Below are 23,857 nucleotides of genomic sequence, written 5' to 3'. Positions count from 1 at the left end.
CACTTTGTGTTTCTTTTACACCTTCTATACGCGCTGTTATTTTTACCCTGAATATTGTTTTTTAATTTATTTCAACCTAGATGTCTGTTCATGGGAACAATGGATTGTTCATTTGTGTTTTTAAAGCACTCTTGGAGCTGCATTTACATACCTCAAAACGTCTCACAAAATCCTTACACACACTCCCACTCACCAGAATGTTCGCCTGTTTAGCAATCTGCTATATATGCCGTCTTATCAGAATTAATTATTAGAGCTAATGCAGCCTGTCTGTTAAATGCTGCCTTTTTTTCCTCTCTGAGGGAGAATTTCTAATTGGGAGGGAGAGATGTAGCGAAGAGGAGAAAAAGGGAAATAATTGAGAAGATAAGATAATGCGGGATCAGTTGCACAGTATGTAGGAGGAATGAAAATGTACATCAGAAGACACACACACACACACACACACACACACACACACACACACACACACACACACACACACACACACACACACACACACACACCATGCTGCCATTGTCCCTTATCTAAATGCCTGTCTTCATTTGCAGGGTATATTAGACATGCTGGTTCTGAGCAAGGCAGAGGGCAAAAGCAACTTGATCATCCACGCTTTGAAGAACAATTTTGAGTCTGATGCCTACTTCGTTAAAGTGATGGGTAAGTGACTGACTTGCCAAGCACTTTCTGTTCCTCTCTCCATGCCTACACCAATTTATTGGTTGGAGAACATGGACAAAAAAAAAGAAAACTGCACCATATTGCCTTTTTCTTCTTCTTCCAAATTCACACCTGGAGAAACCCCACTGAAATGTTTAATATATTATGCTTAACTGTCCTGTTTGGTTCTTTGTACCCCCCCCCCCTGGACCAATTAGTATCATTGAACATGAGCAGCACTTTTTCCAGAACCAGATGGGCATGACTATTATCCACCATATTATTTAGATTTCTAGCCCCGAGCTACTCCTTTGGTGGAAAAAAGGGGATCCTGTGCGAGCGGTTTGTTCGTTTTCCACCTGAATTAAAATGTCCATGCAAGACTCCCAAAAGGTCATTTGAAATACTACCTCAGTTCTCGTACCCTTCTCGAAGACCTTGTTCAGCAAAAATATACTTTATATACAGCACGCCCAGTTTAGTCGGTGCTACTGATAATGCCACGTTCATGACACAAGAGTGCGAGCAGGACAATTGGCTCCAACTTGAAATTGATAATGTCATAGTCTTTGGATAAGACACAATAATATTACCTCATACGAGGTTTCTATGCAGAGGCAGATGTTATAAAACCTTGTTTCTGTTTACACTTTGGAAAGTGTTGTTTGATTCCCACTATTCGATTTGTTTGTTTGTTTGTTTGTTTTGTTGGTTATGTGTGATGCCTGGAATACCGCTTTTTTACTGTTAGTTAATACAACCATACACATTTGGTTGAAAAATAAAAAATAAAATAAAATAAATAATAATATACAGTAAATTGCACTTTAGCAGAGTGAAACAGGAGCATAATCAGTAGTAACAAGTTCAAGTTCAAGTTCAAGTTACTTTATTTATACCCAGAGGTAGATTTTGTTTGCAGTAGTAGAGTCCTCATACACACATATGGGAAAGGGATAAAAGATGCACATATCACACATCATTCAAGAGGCACATATCACACATCATTCAACTTACAAATACAATAATAAATAATAAATAAAAACACCTGTGCAAAATATATCTATGACTTATTCCTCAGTGTAATGGCTGCAGGGACAAAACTGTGTTTGTGTCTATTTGTTCTGCACCTAGGGATTAAAAACCTACGCCCAGAAGAGAGAAGCTGAAACTCTGTGTGTAGTGGATGGGAACTATCATTTAAAATTGAACCAGTTATGCGCTGTAACTGTTTTCTGTAAAGGGTCTCCACGTTGAGCTGTGGCTCACCGATCAGCCTGCTAGACCACTTCACTATTTGATTGAGTGAGTTTTTATTTTTTAAGGGGAGGTTTCCAAACCAGGCTGCTAGTGCAAATGATAAGACTGATTCAATAAAAGCATGGTAAAAGAGGGTCATGATGGATTTGTCAATGTGGAAACGGCTCAGTTTCCTCAAACAGAACAGGCGCTGATGCCCCTTCTTACACACAGCCTCACAGTTTGCTTGAAAAGTGAGTTTTGAGTCTATTATCATTATTATTAACATCAGCCACCAAATTAAAAATCACCTGTATGTCAGAGCACTTTCCAATCCAAGTGTGAATGTTACATAGTGAGATCATATGTAACATAAATCCAACTGTGTTGGAAAGAAACTCCCTCCGAATAGAATTTGGGGATTTTATCCTTTACAGAACATTTACATGCACAAAAACCTAGCACACTACAGGAAAGGGAAGACCCTAAAAAGCATAATAGGGCCCATTTAAAGCTGTTTAATTTCCTCTTTAACTACTACACACAATTGCCTGTGGTGCACGTCATGTAGCCAATCAATCCTGGATTTTTCGTAGTCAGACTGGCTCACTTTGCTTGATGAAAGTGTCAGAAATGTTTAAAAAAAAAAAAAAAAAACCTTTATTCTGTCTGTGGAGCCGCTGACTAAATATTCTCAAATTCAGAGGAAATGGCACACAAACTGTGCAGTTGGTTGTATTTCAGTCACACTTTAAACCTGGTATTCACAAATGATATCTGACTAGAACCAAATGTGGCTTCAATCTCTGTGTGCTCAGAAAACGTTTTTTTTATATTTTGGGCTCACTGCGTTTTCCTAATAGATTGTGTTCCTTTGCCTTTTTTTATTGTCACATTGTTCAAAATCAAGGCGCTATCTTTCTGAAGTAAAAACGTTGCTACGGTGTTAGCACCTAGAGACATTTGAGGAAAGCAAAAATAGTTCCACTCTAGGGTAGGCCTTTGCATAGTTTAATCTGTCACTCTGCTCTGCTCATTAGTGTTCATCCCTTTCTGTTTTCGAACAGTTGGCGAACAGTTGTTGTTTTGTGTTGTTTGGAAGGGGGAGGGGGGGGGGGTGTTCAACTGCTGCTCTGCTTTCACAATCGAAAAAACGCAAATGAACCTTCTTCATGCTCTTGTAATACACACACTTAGAGTATGTAATCTAAAATATCTGCCAAGTATATCATCAAAACCGATAAATACATTCTTCCTGATTTACATTTTTAAAGTACTGATGCTCTTCATTCATTAAAAGCACATCTAGCCCTTTGAAAAAATGCTGACATTGAAAAAATACACTGCAAGCTTAACCTCAAACACATTGGTAATACTCGCATTCCTTAGTGTCACAATTGCATGGATTCAAATGACTCAAGACTCAAAAACAAAATAAAATGACCAGAATCTGACAGTAAATTCAGATGTGGTATTTAGCCAGATAAATGTAAAACTAAGCCTAGGCAGACAGTAAACTATGTATTCCACATGGATTTTAGTGTTATTTAGGGCCATTTAGTAAGTCCAGGATTGTGTTTGCCATGCTGAACTTTAATGGATGATGCTGTTCATGATAACTTTGGAAAGTCAGAGGTGGACCAGTGCTGACATTTACACAAGACCATCCGCTGTTTGGTCAATTGATAAAAGCACTGTTTTTAAGATTTTGGGAGAATTGGAAGTACTTTATACTGTATACATACAGAGTATGGTGACACAAGAAGTGGGTGTAGACATCAGCCATTGGTGTCATTACCTTAGGTTTGAACCATTAGATCTTCCCAATCTTGTTTTTTTAAAACCAGAATTGACATAAGGGTTCCTCAAACAAACCCTGAACAGGACAATGTAGGCAACCAAATTGGTTCCAAATAATTTGTATAAACTGAGTTGTAGAACAAAAACATGGACAATGCTGTGATAGAAACCTATCACTCACAAGGTAGCCCCGCCCTAAAACATGCGCGCTCTGATCTTCTTGTTTCCTCTAAATCGGTCCATCAGTAATAAATTGACCATCATGATGTATTTGATATACGGTGTAATACAGTGTATTGAGATTATCCATAGAGACCATAGGCTCATTAGAAAATGGTTTACTGCGGTAATGAACCAATTAAGAAGTAGGGTCATTTTCTCATAGACTTCTGTACAATCAGATGTATTTTTGCAACCCCTACTTGCTATTAGAAAAACTGCAGGTTTGGGGCACTTCTGCATTGGCTTCACTTTGCAGACATGGTAGTTGCCGCTTGGTTTGTCTGAATAAGTTAAGGAAACCTGGGAATATTTATTTTAGACTCGATTCCCTCCCAGCACAATGAGCAAAACAGCAGCAAACACTGTGGTTTAGGAGTAATAGCCACTATGTTATGGACAAAATGCCCAAAATACAAAATCTTTTCCCATATGTCAATAGGCAGAAGGGAAGAAGCGTCATGTGTTTTCTTAGCCTGCAAGCCTCAGTTTTGTTCGTGCGTGACCTTGGCTCATCCCCTCTTCCTGCTGCGATAACATAAATTCCTTTTGTGCCCTCTCCCTCTGAACACCGCTGTTCATTTCATTATCCACGTCTTGTCTCACTGCAGCACTTCAAACAAAACACGCACACTCATACCAAAACGCCCATCTTCACCTCCCGCTGACACCGACACTCTCAGCTCCCACACTTCTCCTCAGTTATTACATGTTCGGCTGTGAATATTTCATACACGTTCAGTGGTGCATCTTCTACATGGGGCTGACTACAGTGTAGTGAGCGAACAACAAGCAAACCAAAATAAAAATGTATCTGTCAAATGTAACACCCTGTCGACATCTCATTTCTCTCCCCTGTGAATGGGAACTCAAATGCAGATAATAGCCTCGCACCACCCGTGAACCCCCTGAGGGCAAATTGTGTTTATTTACTGTTCCTCTTTTCAGGCTGCACTGGCTGATGGCATTTTCTTGAAATAAGTGTTTGAACTTCATATTCAGACTTGACACATTATGCCAGCCAGTGATTGGTCTTTATAGACAGCCTGCTGCAGCCCGCATTTCTTTAGGACAGAATCCTATTTTCGATGGCCGACATCACTCATCCCTCCCCAGAGCATTATTGAAAAACACCCGCTGATGGATTGACTTTGCGTCGCACTTTGTGCGTGTGTGTTATTCCTGAGTGAAAGTTAAGATTTCACAATGCACACGGACCTTACAGCTATAAAAAGGTTATCTTGGACTCTTGCTGGGTATTTCACACTGAGATGACCTGAACCTATACTGGCCTGACATCCTATCCCCCTCTATTTCCCCACTGCAATACTTCATACACTAATGCATTCCATCAAAATTGGTACCTCTGTTGCCATGGGTGCATGTATTATTTAAGAGCAAGCTAGAGGATTTTTCAGTAAAGATGCAGACCAATGTGAGATTGGCAGCTAGGATGGCATCTTGTAGAGAAACGAAGAAATATCTCTTTTTCTTCTTGGATACATCTTCAAGAAGGTTTCTCCCCATAGTAGTTTGTTGAATGCTATTTAATTCATAGGTGCAGTTCAGTTTTGGCCCTGGTGCAGGTCTTCTTGGCAAAAAGTGCTTCATATTCCAGCCTTTGCATGGGCTCAGCTGTGCTTTTTTCTGAAATTCCTTTCATTTTCTTATATTTTCATTATTCGTATAATATCTCTTTAGCTAATGACTGATGATTCATAGATCCATTGTCCACAGAGGATGAATCCTACAGACTTGGTTGATCTCATACTTTTACCTCTAGGGCCACCATAAGGCACAATTTAGCTTGTTATTATGATTTCTCTGAACCATTTGGAGGTATGCTGTGATATTTTGTGAATTATAATGACTTTAAATCCTATGAGCACAACCATTTTCTGGTCCTTCTGCTCTTCACTTTCTGTAGTGACCAAATACCTTGCAAACTCATGACTTTCCTATAAGTCTCAGTGGGGATTTGAGTGTGATAAATACAACATGTTAGTATGATAGCAAGCTAAAGTATCAAAGTAAACATCATACCTGATAAGCAATCAACTCAATAGCATTATCACTGTAAGCATGTTAGCATTTCTTTATTTCCGCTATTGTAAGTAAAATGGGTAACCCCTAGACTGAGGTATAACTTGAAATGTGTTCAACTTCACACCACTCCGTCTTTAAGGGCACTCATACTAGCCCTTTCAGATTAATAATGGGGAATAAAAACTACATTAGGGAGTGGTCTGCCACTCAATTCACAATGTCATAGCGCGGGTAGTAATAAAAAAGTGATTTATTTTCACATCCGTGGGAACAAGTTATCGCTTAGCCTAGTGGCTATTCTAGCTACTTACCAGCAAAACCTTTTCTATTCAGCGTGTTGATTGGTCCATTGAAAGGATACTGAAGTTAAATACACCTCAGATGGGCTCCGTCTTATTGGGCAGTGTCGCTTTACTTGATCTGGCTTGTGTTTCCAGTGTACACTGTTTCGCCACCAAACGTGCAAAAATGCAGACCAAAATACTTGAATGCTCATGTTCTTATCATTTGTCGAACATCATGGTCTCACTTTGCTGCAGCAGATTAACTTTATAGCATTAGCGTCTTCAACAGTCCCCTATTAGATTAGATCCGCCTGCTTTAGCAACCGATCAATAAGAAAATGACAACCAGGTGATTGTGGCAATGGCCTCCCAGACCCGTCCCACGACAGGAGCCACGCCAGCAACAAATTGCACTGTCTTGGGTCTGTCAATATGTCTAACACCCAATTAGGTCCTAGCAGTCTCTCAATCAGCTGAGTGATGTGTTCTAAGGTAAAATACATGTTTAACTCTGCAACTCTAAATTACAGAGTAGAATGGTATGTGTTACAGTTTTTAAACGTGGCTGCTCATTAATTGATCATCAATCATGCTGCCAGTGTTTTACCATTAGGTTTTTTTTTGCCCACCACATTTTGGATCAGGTCAATTTGGGCTTGCTATGAATTAGAAATAAAGCTCTTTTCAAACTTCTGTTGCAGGTTTTGGTACATTTATTATTTAGCAAGAGACATATACATATTATATAGATGCATAAATATTAATCGTATTGTATTTTCAAGGAACCAAGGAGAAGCATTAGGCTTACACAAAGTCTTACACAAAGCAAAATGGTTCCTCTTTAAGCTGTGAGAGACAAATGAAGCACAAAGTGGTTGCAGGGTGGACAGATGGATGGGAGATTACTGCCGAGGAGGGAGGAGATGGGAGAAATCATAAGCTCCAAAATTAGAAAGATAGATAAAATGATGGGCGATGGGATCGGGAGTGGGAGGGGGGTGTGTGTGTGTGTGTGTGTGTGGAAAAGAGTTGAATAGAGAGTCACAAGCAGAACTGTACGAGTTGATTAGTTTCCTGCTCACTTATTAGGATGCAGATTAGCTGCATTGAGAAACATCTGGGGGCTTTTCTCAGGCTCCTCTCTCTGCTCCTCACCTCCCCTTCCATCTCCTCCTCCTCTACCACATACAGCTCTCCTCATTCCAAATGTCTTCTTCCCATCTACTCTCTTATTCTCCCATCTTTTCTCATCTCATTTCCTCCTCTCTAACCCTCACCAGCGCCTGTTTTTATCTAGCTCTCACCTCTCATGCTACTCTCACCCTGCATTCACTCCTCTCTTGTTTCTCTTTGGCCAATGTCTCTTATCCTGTCCTCCTGCTCCAAGTCTGTCAATCAGAGCTGTCTTTCAGCCCCTATTTTCATCTCAAAATGACAACAAGGTGATCTACATGATTTTTGTTCAGTGTGGCTCTGTCATCCGGAGGAGGAATTCACTGCAGGCTGCATATTCAGAGTGGTGTGAATACTTTTTTTCAGTGTCTGCTGCCTATACACAATGACGGCTGAGTGGGAGTGCCTGTTCCCATATTTGTCAAAATTGCATTCTGCATCAGCGTATGTTTACAGTTGAAGTCGTAACAGCTCTGCCTGCTAATGTGACAAGCTGCCTATTCAGTACATTTCATACATATTGCAGCCCTTTTATCCATTACCTACAGAGAGTAGTCATTCATATGTCATGATTAGGTGTAGTATCTGATTATCTCTAGAACATCCTAGAACATCTGTGATGTTGCCTTAAAGGGTCCCTATCATGCTTTTTTGGAGTTTTCCCTTTGCTGTAGTGTGTTCTATTGGTCTTTCTGCATGTAAATTGTCTGCAAAGGCTAAAATCCAACATTTTCTCTTCCACATTCACAACAGAGCTTGCCAGCTAACCAATCAGAGCAGACTGGGCTCTGGTTTCAGACAGAGGGTTAAAAGAGATGCTGCAGCACAAGCAGTATGAGAAAAATAAAGAGCTTTTTGAACCTTTAAGCACAGTAGAAGCATAAACAAAAATGATAAAAACCTGGTTATAATAAGGCCCCTTTAACATACTGTTTATAGCATGTTAGCAGCAGCAGCAGCAGCAGCAGGAGGGAGACCACCGCAGTGTAGAAGCCAGCACTAATCAATTTTGAGTTTTATTAAGTTCAATAAAATTGGTGTGGACCGCATCCACTGAGAATTGAAGGAGTGGAAAGACTGACCAATTAGCAAATTATGGGTTGCAGATAAGAAGGTGAAAAGAAAAAAGAAGCACCTACTTTTGATTTGGAGTTGTAATTGATTTATGGCTCTGAGAGCTAATCAAGTAGCCTAAGAAAACATTTTCTCTGTGGCCAGTGGCAATGCTGCTTACCCAAACCAATCCCCACTTAGCCTAACCAGGCCGCAACAAGCAGAGGGAATGATGTTGGGCTGGGGTTGTTTAGCCCCAGTGAGCAGGAAAGCTGCTGTATTTTCACTATAAGGCGCTGTAACAGTTTGGATGAGTTATCCCTAGAGACTGTTAGCCTCAGCGCGGATGTTAAACTGTATTCTAATTGATATGGCTAACTGGTGGTGGTCACACTGCATTTGTGGTGTTCATCTGAAAGTGAAACAACGTTGGCGCCACTGCCAGCTGTTCAGGGACTGGTGAGTGTACAACAATGCTATAATAGTGTTACCCAAACTGAGCACCAAGCAGGGGAAGGCTCCCTCTGGGAATTTCAATCCCCACGGCGGTGCAGTGCTTGTCTTACTTACACTTAGACCAGACAAGACAATAGCCTTTAAATTATGTCTTATGAGGGCTAATAGGAAGGGTTGTAAGAATTGTCAGTCAAGTACACACGAGTAAACCATTTCTACAGAGGACAGTATGTAAGACATAATTACACCTCCTCTTCAAGGCAATTCTTTTTAATCAGGCCAACTGTTTAATGCAATGCAGGCATGTATTTGCTATACAGATAAGTTGAATATCTGTAAATATGCACACATGCAACAACACTGTCAATATCATCATTTGTTATTGTCATTAGCAGGTGGTCCTTTTTGGATTTGGCAATTAAGATATCAAGACCATTGTCAACTCACTGCCAATCACAGTGTCAGTCTGTGTTGGAATGTTTTGTACCCATCCGTGTCTGTCTGCAAGCAGCCCTGCAGTCAGCAGAATTAGCCTGAGGACAATGAGAAGTGGTGAGCATCTCGGAGCGAATGCTGCTCCGCTGTCAAAGTGTTGTGTATGCGTGCACAGCATAGGGTCTGCTCAGCTTTCGTTGATGCGCATTGTAGCCACTAGTGCTGACACGGCATGTTATGTTCTACTGTCATCGTCTGCTCATTGCATCTTGCTCTTTATGTACAGCTGTGGAAAAAATTAAGAGATCAGTCCAAATGTTTCATAAATCTCAATCCCTACATGTATGGCAGTGATTCCAGTGTCTGTTGAATTCCAACACAGAGACATTTTGGCAGGAATAAAATAAAAATATAATCATTTGACTCGTATCTATAAATTGTAAAACAGGTGAAACTGATAATGCTGCAGCGGTCTCTCAAGCAAATTGTTGATTTCCTATTCTCCCCATTTGCCCATGGAAAGTTAAATTCATCAATAGGAAAGATTTTAAATGAGTATTTTACATTTGTATATAAATTATTGATACAAATTTAGTAATCAGGTCCTAAACAGCACCTTAACTATAGATAAATATAAGTGCATTCATTCAAACTGACTTGCTTTAACTCTATGTTTAGCACAGAATACAAGAAAGATCAGCATCCATCTTAGGAGCCACTTACATACACAAACATATCATTTAATTGCCACGGCATGAATAGGCTGAAACATCAAGGTTGCAAGCAAAATGGGTCAGTCATCTTGAACGGGCCTGATGAGACGAAATAAGTATTTTATTGAGTGCACGTCTTAGGTATATTTTTTCGCTCAGGCCAGTGAGTCAGTTCTTTGTGGGGTTGTTATGTTCTTAGCATGAGACCAGCACTCTGTCTGTGTATTCAGCAGTGTTTGAGAAGTATACAGCTGGATTCCCATGGCAACTGGCCAAATTCTGTGTTTCGAAATAGGTACAAAACAGTCAAAGCATCCTGACACAAACAACAGTGTCCAATTCGTGTGTGCATTGGGCGTAATAACTATCAAAATGACGATTCTTACAAAGGTTTTGTATCCTTTTCAGTGGCTTATGTTTCTTCCACAAATCTTTTAGTCGGAGCCTTTGATTCTATTATTTCTTCAGGTATTTGAATGGTAAACTTCCTCTACTGTAGAAAATCCTCCCTTCAGTGACTCAAACCAATAGGGGGCATGACCTGATTTTCAATTTCTCTACTCGGCAGCAAACATCCTTTGCTTTTCCTACTGGGTTCATTTTTATCTTGAGCCCTCATGTCCTTTGGTCTCCATGGAGGTAGGCACACGTAGTCCAGCTTTATTACCTACCATTGTGTGTACTCACAATTATCTCAGATATACAAAGGCCACCCAGTATCTCCGTATAAATGTGGACCCACTTTCAGAAAAACTTTGGATTTCAGGCTCTCTCTGTTAATATACCAGTTGCTGCCATGCACTTATTTGTTCCATCTACTCTTACTGGTTCATTCCATAGGAGGCATAATAAGAGTATTGTATATGTTGTCCAGCAGTGGCTCAGTAAGTAGGGGCTTGGACTGGGAATCGTAGGGTCGCCGGTTCAAGTCCCCGAACAGACTTGAAATATGGAAGGTGGACTGCTACTTGGAGAGGTCCCAGTTCACCTCCTAGGCCCTGCTGTGGTGCCCTTGAGCAAGGCACCGGACACCTCCAATCCCCCCTCCCCATTGCTCCCCGGGCGCTGCACGATAGCTGCCCACTGCTCCTAGTACTAGGATGGGTTAAATGCAGAGGAACAATTTCACTGTGTGTGCTCTGCTGTGTGCATGTATGTGACTAATAAAGAGGGTTTCATCCTCCGATTCTATCTTCTATCTATCTTCCATAGGAGGCATAATAAGAGCAATGATGTATAAACCTTCCGACATATTGTTTGGTCAAATTGCTTGCCTGGGACTGGAACATTTTTGAATGATGCTTCAGATATGGCCATTATCAAGATACACTCCTTTTCTTTATGTACTTTCTGAAACGTTAACCATTGTCCACCACCAAGTGCTTTGTTTTATAAATTGAACCTTATCTCTGGCTTTAAGCTATCTGTAGTTCTATTCTTACACTGAATCTTAAATATTAATTATTTTACTGTAATGTCCTCTTTAGATATTTCTTTTTTTAACTGTTAAACTAATTTAAATCTCTTATCTTTTATGCAAAACAAATTTCCTGATCCGTTTCAAAGTCTGTAAAACTGCCATCACTCTACTATATTTGTCGCAGCTTTGTGTAGACAAGATTTTATATCTTGACATTTGGAAATAAGCGAAACGGCTTTTCATTTAAACCAAATCACAGTCATATATATAGGCTACTTTTGCTCATGGGGGCCGGCATTTTTTCAGTAACGCTTGAAAACCACTACTGATGAAAAAAGACTCACTCCCTTTGATGAAAACACACATACAGACCCACACAGACCAGTTCATCCTCCACTTGATTAGGTTAGTCCTGCGAAGGAGCTGCCATCAGTCTTAATATTACGCTCGAAAATAGGCTCGCTCAATCCCAACGAGACTATATAGGCTGTATGTGAGTGTGCGAGAGAGACAGAGAGTGCTGTATTGGCAAGAGACAAAATATCTTCCCCGAAGGATGTTCTATTCCAGTCATCTTGTTGTGGCCATGGAGGAGCTGTTATGTGCTTGTTCCGTGTCAACCAAACATTGAAGTATGGAGAAGAAAGCGGCCTTGCAGAAGAAACAATTGAGTTTTTTTTCTCCCTCATGAGTATAGTTACCTACTCACACAAACACATCCCACCCCTGACACACACTCGTCTACTTCCTGGAGCGACGGCGTGCTCATTGAGTTGTGAAGGACTTCTGCATTGGTGCAGTTCATGTCTATCTATTTCTCTCTCCTCGTCTTTATGCATCAGTGAATTCATGTCATTTCTTTCCTAATGTGTGTCCCCTCAGTGACTTAATATTTTGTCCATTGCCACTCAGTCCTGAGTTTGACTGGAACTAAAAGGAGAAGGGAAATGACTTGAGGCTATGATTCTCTGACAGTGGTATTTCCATGGGGTGCCAAGTACAGTTTGTCTCTATTACATCTACATTTCTAATGAAATTGTCAGTAAAAGCTGACATGTTTCCCTTACATCATCTAAACACAGATGGCCATGCACATTCATTCATCTCCAATGTGTCCATTTAATTGACAGTTAACATGTCATCTTACCAGCTTCCCAATAAATTGGTGCATTCCGACAATCAACTTCAAAATGTTCGTATTCAAGCAGCGTGACATTGCTTGTTCATCTTGAGCCTTTCATGCACCAATATCTTTCCCTCCTTTTGAGAATACATTTCACATCAGTCTTACTCAGGATTTATTCTAAAGGTCGCTGCCAGACAAACACAAACAATGACTCACATTCAATGTTTGTGCTATATCAACAAAACTCACTTAAGTTCAAGTTTCTCAACTAACCTACACAAGCACTAAAGGAGAACATGGCACAAGCTAGCAGAGGAGGTAACCATAGAAGCAAGACACAACTGTTGTCACCACTAGGCTATGTGCTTAACCTTACCATGAGCAAAGAGATAATTGGTATCATGTGAATGCAGTTTTAGGAGAATACGCAACCAGTGTTGACGGTAAATGTAGTTTTAAATTCCTCAGTGAAGGCTATATCTATATAACATCTTTGGTACTTCCTACATCCAGCATTGTGATTTGACTTCACGGTGATGTAGTTGGAGGCAATTTAATTCTACAATTTACTTCAGCTTTAATTTCTAGTCTCCATCTCCAGGTAGCTTGCAGACATGCCTCAAATGCTGCTTAAAAACGCTGCTTCCTAAACCTGTTGTAGTTTTCAAAACAGGACTTCCTTGTTCTTGTATTGCAAACTAACACAGTTTCCAACAGCCAAAACAGCATCCCAAAATAAGAGTGCAGCAGATGTGATGTACGGGATACATTTGACAGGGTTTTGTGTTCCTGAGCCAGAGTATAAGCCTAAAGACATGCAACAGAGAGAGGGCGAGCTGGCGGCTGCATCAGTTGTGCAGGGGGATATGGCCAGGGGGGAACCCTCTGGGCATCAGAAAGTGCAAAGCATCCTGGTACATGTAGTCACTGTAGCCAGCACAGCTCTGAGATTTGGAGAACTCTGCTTTCTGTCGACAAAGCAGTCAATGACGAATTCATTGCTTCAATATGACATCATTAAGCATTAACATTGATTGCACGACCACATGAAAAGTATTTCCGATAATAGATCCTGCAGTTGGGGTTTGTGCTAAGAGTTGATGGTGTTGGCCTTGAGTCCTCCTACAATCTTATGTCTTTCGTCCAATATTCTCTTTCCCTTTAACCTTAAATGAGACCGACTTCAATCAAATGACAGTCTAACCCCCCCTGCATATTGATTTACAGCGTCAGTGTCAATGGTGCCTGTAGCCTGACCCTGAACAGCATATAATTCAAACAAGCAATGAATATCCGATCGCTAAGATTTATTGATCATCGGTGTCCTTCAGCGATGACTTTAGTCCCAAGCCTGTGATGTGTTGATGTGGTCCTTGCTGTTGATGAGCAGTATAATTACACACAGGGCTGTTTCTAGCACTTCGTCGCAGTAGACCAGTCTTCCACTGGCACTTTAACTAATATGTTTTTTTATTAAACTTGACTCATTTTGTTGAAAAAAGCAAGAAATAGCCTTAGGCTTTCAGAAGTTGCTGCTGACAGTATATATAAAGCCATTTTGGAAGTTAAAGCTTCTCATTAAATGATGAATGGTCTAGTCACTGAAAGCATGGTTAATATCCTTGGCTTGAAAACATTCTGTACGTTGACAGATTTCTAGAATACCTGTGGATTACTAAACATGCTTTGAAACACAATGTTAAGCAACAACAACAAAGACCTTGAGAAGAAATTATAGTGTTTTTTTCCAGATGAAACTAGACCAAAACCTGTTCATCAGGGATGTTAATTGTAGCTTATATGCAGTGTGGTCAGTTTGAGTAAAGGTAACAAATGTTTGTCTTTCATGGGAGCTCCATCTCTGTTCTGCTTCAGGCATTCAATTAATAAGCTTTTGAACTTCAAAGCAACACATTTGCCCTTGCCACACGTACGCTATTTCTTTGTAAATCAAAGCTTTAAAAGAAAAAACATCTCTTGTTTATTCACACAAAGTGATGGCAGAAGGCAGGGACGGACTGCAAATGGCTCTTGACTTTTTGACTCTGGGTTTATTTCCCGCACTAATCTAGGTTTTATTTGCCCATTGTGAAGTTTGAAAGTTGATAGAGAACTGGAGAATGATTGTTGTAGACAGGGAGAAAATTGAAGACACATATAAATGGCTCCTATTGCTTCACAAAGTGTCAAAGTACAAAAACAAATAGACTTGTGTAAAACAATAAAATGCTGTCTTGTAGACATTGCTAAAAACACAAACAGAAACTGAAATTCAAATCTACCCATAAAAGCCATAACTGTCTAGATAGTCCAAAGTTTATCCTCAAAGCAGGTCCAATGGTGTCGGCAGGGCTTTTGGCAGCATCCATTTTTTTGCAAACCCTCAAAGCATTTCTATCACTTTTAAGCCAAGACTAACCTTCACACACACTTACACACTGTTGGCCAATGTCCAAGGACACTATGGCATCTTGACCGTCTACCTCCTGACCCACCGTGTATGAGTGTTCCTTACAATTAACTTCACACTTGGTGGGTGTATTGTTGAAAAGCCGAGGGAGTTCAGTGAGTCAAAACAGAAGTAGATTGAATGAGCAGTTCTGGAAAATGCTGCAAGCGGCCACACCACAGTTGTCGCCGAAAACAACACTTCAGTTGGCCCATCTGCGTATTCTGAATGTCGACGGCTTCCGTAGCACTGCAGGTTGCTATACTGTCAGCAAAGCAATTGGCCTGTTCCAAGCCTTTCACTACTCCTATAAATACTCTAAACTGATGGAGGCATGACGAGAGGCACCATGGTGATGACTGAATGTGGAAATGTCGAGAAAAACAATTAGAGAGCAATTAAATGAACGCTTTGAGATCATGTAACAGAGTGACGTCAAGTTCCCCTGCCAATGCTCCAGATTAGTGAACAGAAAACCCTTTTTAGACTTACATAACTGAAAATCCCTACTAACTTTTGTTCCAATGGGTTGTTGAGGCTGTATGTACATTAAATCTTTGTGATTAATTTGTTTGTGGCCAATTAGTGCCACTCTGATACCGAGGCTTCATCCACCCACTGCCTGTACAATTGATTGAGCCCGGGGCGCTGTGATTCTCCCTCTTAAATAGGTGCATTGAGTTTGGCTGCTGTTTATTACAGCACGGCGGGGTGGGGACCTTATTAACAGAGTATTGGGCTTCAGCGTGACTCCATCAGGCAAATCAAGGCAACCCTAGACCCAGGACCCCATTAGTATGCTAATAAAGTCACTTCTCTAATGACTGATTAGCAATTCAGCGGATTTTGTCCTCGCCCGCTTGTACACACAAATAAGTGAACTGCACGCACACGCAGTGTTAATAGAATGTACTTTTAATTTTATGTTGCCAGTTTATTTATAACCTTCCCTTGTCTGGTTGTCCATCTTGTACAAATTGACATAGCACACAGAGGAGATGATTGTATTACATAAAATATAATGAGATTGTGAGAGACATTTAAGAACTGTTATTGTGAATTGGATTTCTTTCAGCCACAGTGAAAATCTTGGTGGAACAAAAGGATAATTCTCTGCTCTGAGTTTGACCTGCTTGATGCATGTTGATACAGTGACCCTAAGGCCATTTAACATCACCATCACTGTGTTGGACATGTAGCACACGCTGAGCAACATGTCTGACTCTGTCATCTCTGTCTTCCTCAGTGCTCAGCGGACTCTGCTCCAACGACTGTCCAGAAGATGTCAAGGTAAGAAATCTTAACTCTAATATACAGCTTTAAAAAATGTGTTGTTTCTTATCTTGTAGTGTCTCCCAGATTGTACTGTCTTGTACCCAATGCACTTATCTTCCCTTGCATACATCTTTATTTTCCTCAAGAGACTGTAGTCAGCATTTTTTCTTTTTAGCAGGCAGAGAGCTGGATTATCCTGCTGGCCAAACTTCATGTCTATAGGGAGGATCAACTTTATATTCAGGAAATTAGGGAAGGGGATTTGAATGGGAGATGTGTTTTTGAGCTGTATAAGGCAGTATAAGCTCATTTTTAAATATTTAAGTTGCATATGTTTTAGTGCAGCCAGAAAAAATGGAAAGGAAAAAAATTAGAGGGGTTTCCAAATCAAAAAAGCACCAGATTTCCACCTGTCCATACTTTTAACAACTGTGCAAACCGACAGGCTGGGAAGAGAGGAAGGTGCGGGTCTTTTTTAGATTTAGACCAATGACAAAACTCACTAAAAGAAACGATATACGGACAGTACAGCCGCCGGCTTTAGTGTATCTCACACTTTTCATGTTGTTGGCATTTTTCAATATATCAGTGTGAGATTTATAAATACAAGTTTAAAAAAAAAATCCTGTCCTTGTTAAATATATTTAGTGTTTGTTGCTTGATGTTGTTCAGGTGCTAAGACTGGGTTTCTACTCATAAATTTATAATGTTGGGTATCTGTTCGTGGTTGAATGCTCACATTCTGGATGTCCAAGATATCATGTCTGCATGACAAGGCCACACAGTGCTTATCCGTGAGAGACATACATACTTCAAGAGTTTACTTCTGACTTTGACATCAGTCCAAGCCTGGCCTCAAACTCAGTTTCTGACTCAAAAATGTGTTCCAATAACAAGAAAACAGCATCAATACAAACTTAGATGATTCAGATGCAACTAAAAGAAACTGCTCTAGAAGGAAATGGTCTAATGTTAAATCATGAATAATGAATGGGGACCTGTTACTTCAGATGTAGGTAAAACGATGCAGTTGAATCCAGGAAGGTCATGTTGATTAATTGAATTTAATGCCAAATCAATTCATGGCAGTATATTAAGCAGTTAACAGTTCATAACACAGCAGCAGTAGTCCTTGTATCCTACATCTCAACAATCACAAAGGAAATAATAGAAAAATGCCATTAGTTTTACAAAGCAATCTCCCTGGAATTTGGACTTGAACGTATTTGATTGGACAACACTATGATTGCATTGCAGCATTTTTTGTTTTCGCCGCAAGAACTGTTTGAGTGGCAAGTTTTTTATACGTTTCACAAGTTTTGTTTGCTGACTGTGTAGTCTAATAAACAAGCCAAACAAACTCACAAGCCTGTTTACTTTTTCAAACAGAAAAGTAAGACTATACACCTTCTGAATTCAGGTTTCTCTCTTCAAACCAAGGAAAGATAATTGCCTTGTTAAATCATGGTTAGAAACACTTCATTTAAACTGAAAAGAAACAAAACAATTATCACCAAAAGTGTGACACTGTTTACACTATTACAAACTTTGGATTGGTCCAAATAAGGCCTTAACTCACTGTGAAAATATGCCTTCTCCTCAGGCTTTTTATCTCGTTGCCTCTATGTGCATGCTGCACAACAGAATGTTCTCATTTTCAGAGGCAGACCATTACATGAGCTTCATAAAATGACAAAACCACGCCCTAAAAAACAGCAACAGGGAAGTACTCAGACAATCACCAATATATTCGACCAATCGCCCAATTCCATCTATTCTCACTGCCAGAATTGTTCAAATTATTTCAACTTTGACCTAGTTACTGCTAACCATTGGACGTGCAACCAATAAGATGATAGCTGTAGCCACGCAAGTTAGCATAGAAAGTAACCATAGAAAAGAAACATAACTGACTGTTTCCCCTGCAAGGCTCTGCCCCAAACCCATGGGAATCAAATTGCGTATCATGTGAATCAGAATGCTGTCAGCAGAGACTCCAGTCTGCAGTACAGTTCATATTTTATACATTAGAATTACTCATTACTTCATTGTTATCTCTCTGTATGTCCACACCTCCCTCTCTCTTAGAGTGGATTTAATGACATTGGTGTCATTTCTATTCCTGGCAGTCGGTATTCCTATACTTTGCATCCAACCATTCATTTCATTTTCATTGACCCATACATTACACACAACTTGGGGTTGTAAGGTTTTGCATGGAAAACATACCGTTAGCTTAAACTCAAACGTTTTTGGGGAGTGTAATGAAGCCATCTTTTTTTGAAGCCAGTACCTTTGAGCTTCTGTATTCCTCCCAAAGAGCTTTTCTGTCAGATCATCATGTGTAGGTGGAGAAATCTGACAAATGCAGCAGCCAGTAGCATCTCTCCTTATATAACCTTCACCAGTGGAAAGCCCCATTGCAAAACACATTAGCTTTGACATCAACAAGAGGCGGATGGTATTAGACTTGTTTTGGTTTCTGTCTGACTACTCTTCCACCCGCTTGTTGTCTATCTGAAAGGTATGATGAATGCAGTAGACACTGGAAGCTCGCGGCTGTTTCTCCTCCTCCCCTCTCCCATCCATCACCCCCTCTATCTTTTCATTTCACTCTACCGCTCCTCTTCTTCTTAGTCACACCTCTCTTCCTCTTCAGCTTTGTTTGAGCACACTAATCTCTTCCGCTGTGGCATTTTCATCCCTCTCTGTTTCTTTTTCTGACCTCATTTCTATTCCTTCCTCACCCGGCCGCCGAGTCTCACAGCATAAAGGGCCTAGTCTCTCTTTGCAGTATGTTTACATGCGTAGTGAGCCGGGGTTTAGCTGATGTAAAGCGAAGCATGGCTCTACAGATCTCTTCATTAGTCTTCATAATAAAGAGATAAGACAACCCCTCTGCAAACACCCACACAGGCGCACAAACGCGCAGCTGTCACACTCATTAATGCTCCGTCACAATGAAAACCAGCTGGGTCCGACATTTTCCATGCTACCTAGTGAAATAAAAAAAAGACTGCTCAAGGTTACTGTGGTGAACACACGCCAACGTGCTCCCTTTCTGTATTCCGTTCTTCCTACCCTCCCTGTTTGTTTCCCCCTGTCCTCTTTCACCCTCTCTGACAGACAGCTCATGCGAATAAAATCCAGCAAAATGTCAAAAAAAAGTCTGTTTTTATTCATGTTTGCCTGTGTGTTTTTACAGCCTTTTGGTGTTAACCAGCCCGGTCCCTACGTCAGCTACATCACAACGGACTCCAACGGCAACTTGAAAAACGCCTCAGGTAACAAACGTCTTTTTCTTTTTTTGTGCATTTTAAGATTGGTTACAGGGCATACATAACAAAATGAGATACATTAAAAACTTAAATACTATACTCAACTACAAAATAAATAACGTCCACAAACCAGAAAAAGAAAATGAGAAAAAAAAAACGAGAAACTTAAAAAATTATGACTCTCTTATATTTAAATATCTTTCCACGGGAGCTTTCACTTCAAAAGCCAAAAGACACACTCTGGCGACAGAATAGCCAGAGAGGCGTTTATTTTTTCCTGAAAATGTCACTGCCTGAGCGTTTGTATGGCCACGTCAGATTTATTAATAACTTGACCTCCTAACAATGACAGCTGTCCTTAGTCTGGCTCGACACCACAGAGTTTGTTTTGGAGCATTTTTCACAAAGACAGAGAATGAAGAGAAGAGTGGTGTATTGATTTCATTTGCGTGGTTTCTTTTGTTAATGAGAAAATAAACTGTGCTTGGAAGAGAAAGGCTGAAGCATAAAGGGCAGCTAAATCAAAGACTGAGCAAAGAATAAATCAGTTATATGGTTGGTGCCTGGAAATAATTTATTTTACCGGGCAAATTTGAAAACGTACCGGTCATGTTTGAATAACAGAGGTTACAAAAGCAACTATAATGTTAACACGTTGTTTTCCCCGCCCCCGGAAGGCTAGAGCCTGATTAAGCTCTGGTTCTTCGCCGGTAAAATATGCCGCTGTTGTTGTTGTTGTTGTTGCCGGTTTATGCCACAATAAGATAGCAACAAGTAGTTAAGGTAGTCAGATTAGCTTCGGTTATGCTATGCTAACATCACCCGTCTTATACGGGACAAACTTTCGATAGATAGATAGATAGATTAATAGATAGATATTGTGCTTCTTTAATATATAAGTAATCAGATATTACACAGTATTGTGTGTTTATAATCCCAATTTTCTAATAAATTCTTTCATTTAAAGTTGACAAAATTAGACCCATCCTATTTCCCCGAATTATAAGCAATCTCAGGCTTCTGTGATTTAGGGTTTTTATTTTTTTTATTATTATAGCATATCCAAAATTAAGCAGAATTAACCTAGATTCCATTGCGTCATAAGTTTATTACTAAACTTATGAGGCAATATTCCTCACCTTTAGAGAGGGGCCCAGCCCCTGGTTTAGAGTGTTGCAGAAAAATATGTTAAAACCAAAACTTGTGAGTCCTTTTCCATGTATCATTCTAGAAATAATTAGTGTCTTTGTAACATTGTGAAAAAGCCAGTCAGGGTAGTTTGGTTTGTTCTTCAACAAAGTTCACGCGGGACGTTGCTGATCGCGTATGGGACCCTTAGGACAGGATGATCAAGAGTGCTGGAAGTGAATTGCTGTCGCACACGAACATCAGTATTTTTTTCATGAGTTTTCAATCTCAGACAGCACCACTTCATGTATTCTCACCAGACTACTCCCTTCTGTTATTGTTAACAACTCCTGTCAACATCTGGCTTTGTTCTACTGGAATACACAAGGTGCCATGCTGTCAGTAGCAGTGAAGAATCTCACATGAATTATGACAAGTATTTCCTTAATATCAGTTAAAAGCCCTGTGACTCCAGCTGTTTTGACTGTAATAGTGTCACCTGTATGATTACTGGGAATATAAACTACGGATGTACTTTTGCATTACCTTACATTTTTCCAAAGTGTTTTACAATAAGTGCAGTCAACCATAAAGATACAAACTCAAACAGCAACAATTCTGTAAGTACATTAGCTTTCAAAGAGCCAAACCATTGTAAGTGCTACTGCATTGGTTTTAGATAAGCCAAACATTGCCAAAGCCAAAGTGCTACATGGTGTTGTGGAAAGCGTTGTTTTTCTTTTTTATTTGAAAAGGGGAAGTTGAATCAGGATGGTTTTCAGTCTGCAACGGAAGATGTATAGACGTTCTGCTATCCTGGTATCAATGGGGCGCTCCTTCTATTATTTTGGAGCCAGGATAGCAAACAGTTGTGATTTTGTTGTGGGGTACCTGGATCCCACTCAAGGTGCGGAAGTAGCGAGCTGGAGCGAAGTGCAGATGGAGTGTTTATTTTAACCGTGTTCTTGATGTAAGGAAGGACCTGATCCATTCCCAGCACTGTAGGACAGTATCTTGAAGCGGATTCAAGTATCTACTCGTAACCAGTGCAGGGAGCAGAGAAGAGTGGTAGTTTGGGAAGTAGGTTGCATTGGCAGTTCTAGCCCAATTTTTTTTGTGCTGTATCCCAGGTTGCAGCACAGTCTTGACTGCAAAAATATCACAAATTGCATTATCATAGATTTATTCTTTTGGAAGGGTGTCCAAGCACAGTGTTACTGGCCCCTCTTGGCCTCTCTCTAGAACCGCCCATGGTAAGTTGAAAACCATTCCAACTACACCATTATGGATTGACTGCAGAGCTCAGATAACACTTGTACATAAAACATCCAGGAGGGAGTTGCACTAGTCAAGGCGTGAGATGACAAGAGCCTGAACCAGAACCTGTGTTGCATTTTAGGTCATTAAGGGACGTATCCTCCCTATGCTACTTGAGACTAATAAGAATGGTATGATATACAGGTAGAGAGACATATGCATAGAAAGGTCAGACTTGGAGGACAGCAATGCTGGACTGTATTAGCCACACTTATTTGATGTAACATCGTAGGAAGGATGCAGAGCAGGATGAGGACAAGATGCACTGACAGCCCGGGGTCAGGGATATATATAGTCTGCCTGCCTCTGTGTGTGTGTGCATTCCCCTGTGCAGCATAATCCCACTTTGTCAGATTTCATTTTGTCATGGATCTGTTTAGGTATGCACATATTTTATAAAAGAGTAGTGAGATAACAGGCTAACGTCATTATTATTTCATAACCATTAGCCAGCTATATGATCTGACAAAACACTGCTAATATTCCAATCGCTGCCCAAGCTGTCCAAGCCCAAAACACTGGGCTTATCCGTGCGTTTTTTTGTTTTGTTAAAGCATGACAGAAAGCACAGTTACATTCCCTCTCGTCACACACTCAGCCTGTTCAAAATAGGCCGCCAAATGGCCATATAGAGAAACAGTGGGGAGGTAGGGGGGAGGGCTATCACTACCTGCACCCGCGCCCACTGCAGGGAAGATGAAGACTGATACAGACGCCCGCTGAATTTGAAAGAAGCTACAATTGTTCGATGATTAAGATACTGAAAAAGCTCCATATGTTCCTCTTTAGACCTGAAACTTTGTCAGCTAAGCAAAATGATTATTTTTAATCATTTAATTGCTTCGCAGTCCTGCATCGCCAAAAGTATGTGGACACTTGAATATAACAATGTAATATCTAATTGTTAAAACCTCTGCTCCTATTATGCAGTCAGCACTTTTCTGGAAAGGCTTTATACAAGATGGTTCATCCCGGCTGCAGCCACAGGAGCAGTAGGGAGGTTAGCAAACAGTCTCCCAGGCTGTGCTCCAATTCATCCCCAAAGGTGTTTGTACACATTATATATCAAATGACAGTGAAAACAATGAGAAAGGAGTTGCCTATAATATCTCAAAATTCGAATTGCTTCTTCCATGGCCCATATTACAAACCTCCAATGGGTTTAATGGTAATATTTCAGGTTGTGTTTTTGTTTTTTGTAATCGTGTTGACAAACTATCAAATAATCCAACAAATCAAACCTAAGACATAACACCTTTTTGCTGAGGCAATCAATCAAACTGTGGATGTAAAACTTTGGACATTTCTGGAGATTGGCAAACCCAATGTGAATACAATGACAAAAAGAAAGGGGGTGCTTGAACTGATAAACCTGCAGCAAACTAGAAGGTTACGTAGGAGCGCAATCTGTTTCCATGTGTGAAAGACAATGCGTGTATTTGCATATGATATCTTCAAATTTAAATGGCTTCTTCCTTTGCCACAATGCTACAAACCTCCACTTGGTTTAATGGCAATATGCCCAGTAGTTGTTTTGATAATTCTACTGACATCTCTCAAACAAAACCAAAAAAATCGTAGCTAACACCTTTCAGCAGATGTAATGATAACCTATATCAATCAACTTGTTCCTGTATATATCTGGAAACCCAATTACTTGCAAATGGCAAACCCAATTTTCTGTCAAAAAGAGGGAATTCCTTCCCAGACTTCCTGAGAGGTGAACTGAAGCAGGATGGGGCCTACTAGTTGGGCAGATGCTATACCATTTATACCACAATTCGGT

The 23,857-nt window shown here is 40.3% G+C and overlaps 1 protein-coding gene across 1 annotated transcript in view; it reads left to right on the top strand.

Annotated features, from left to right (window-relative positions):
• The window catches only part of itfg1 (integrin alpha FG-GAP repeat containing 1), a 158,630-nt gene that overhangs the window by 104,390 nt on the left and 30,383 nt on the right, over nt 1–23,857 (top strand). The window contains exons 12-14 of the mRNA XM_063882046.1: nt 552–660; nt 16,320–16,363; nt 19,554–19,632. Coding sequence (XP_063738116.1) covers nt 552–660; nt 16,320–16,363; nt 19,554–19,632 — 232 coding nt within the window. The remainder of the gene's footprint in view (nt 1–551; nt 661–16,319; nt 16,364–19,553; nt 19,633–23,857) is intronic.

This window comes from Eleginops maclovinus, chromosome 4 (assembly GCF_036324505.1).
Source record: "Eleginops maclovinus isolate JMC-PN-2008 ecotype Puerto Natales chromosome 4, JC_Emac_rtc_rv5, whole genome shotgun sequence".
NCBI classification, from domain to species: domain Eukaryota; kingdom Metazoa; phylum Chordata; class Actinopteri; order Perciformes; family Eleginopidae; genus Eleginops; species Eleginops maclovinus.
Note: the sequence above shows the minus strand (reverse complement) of the source record. Positions and strands in the feature narration are given on the sequence as shown.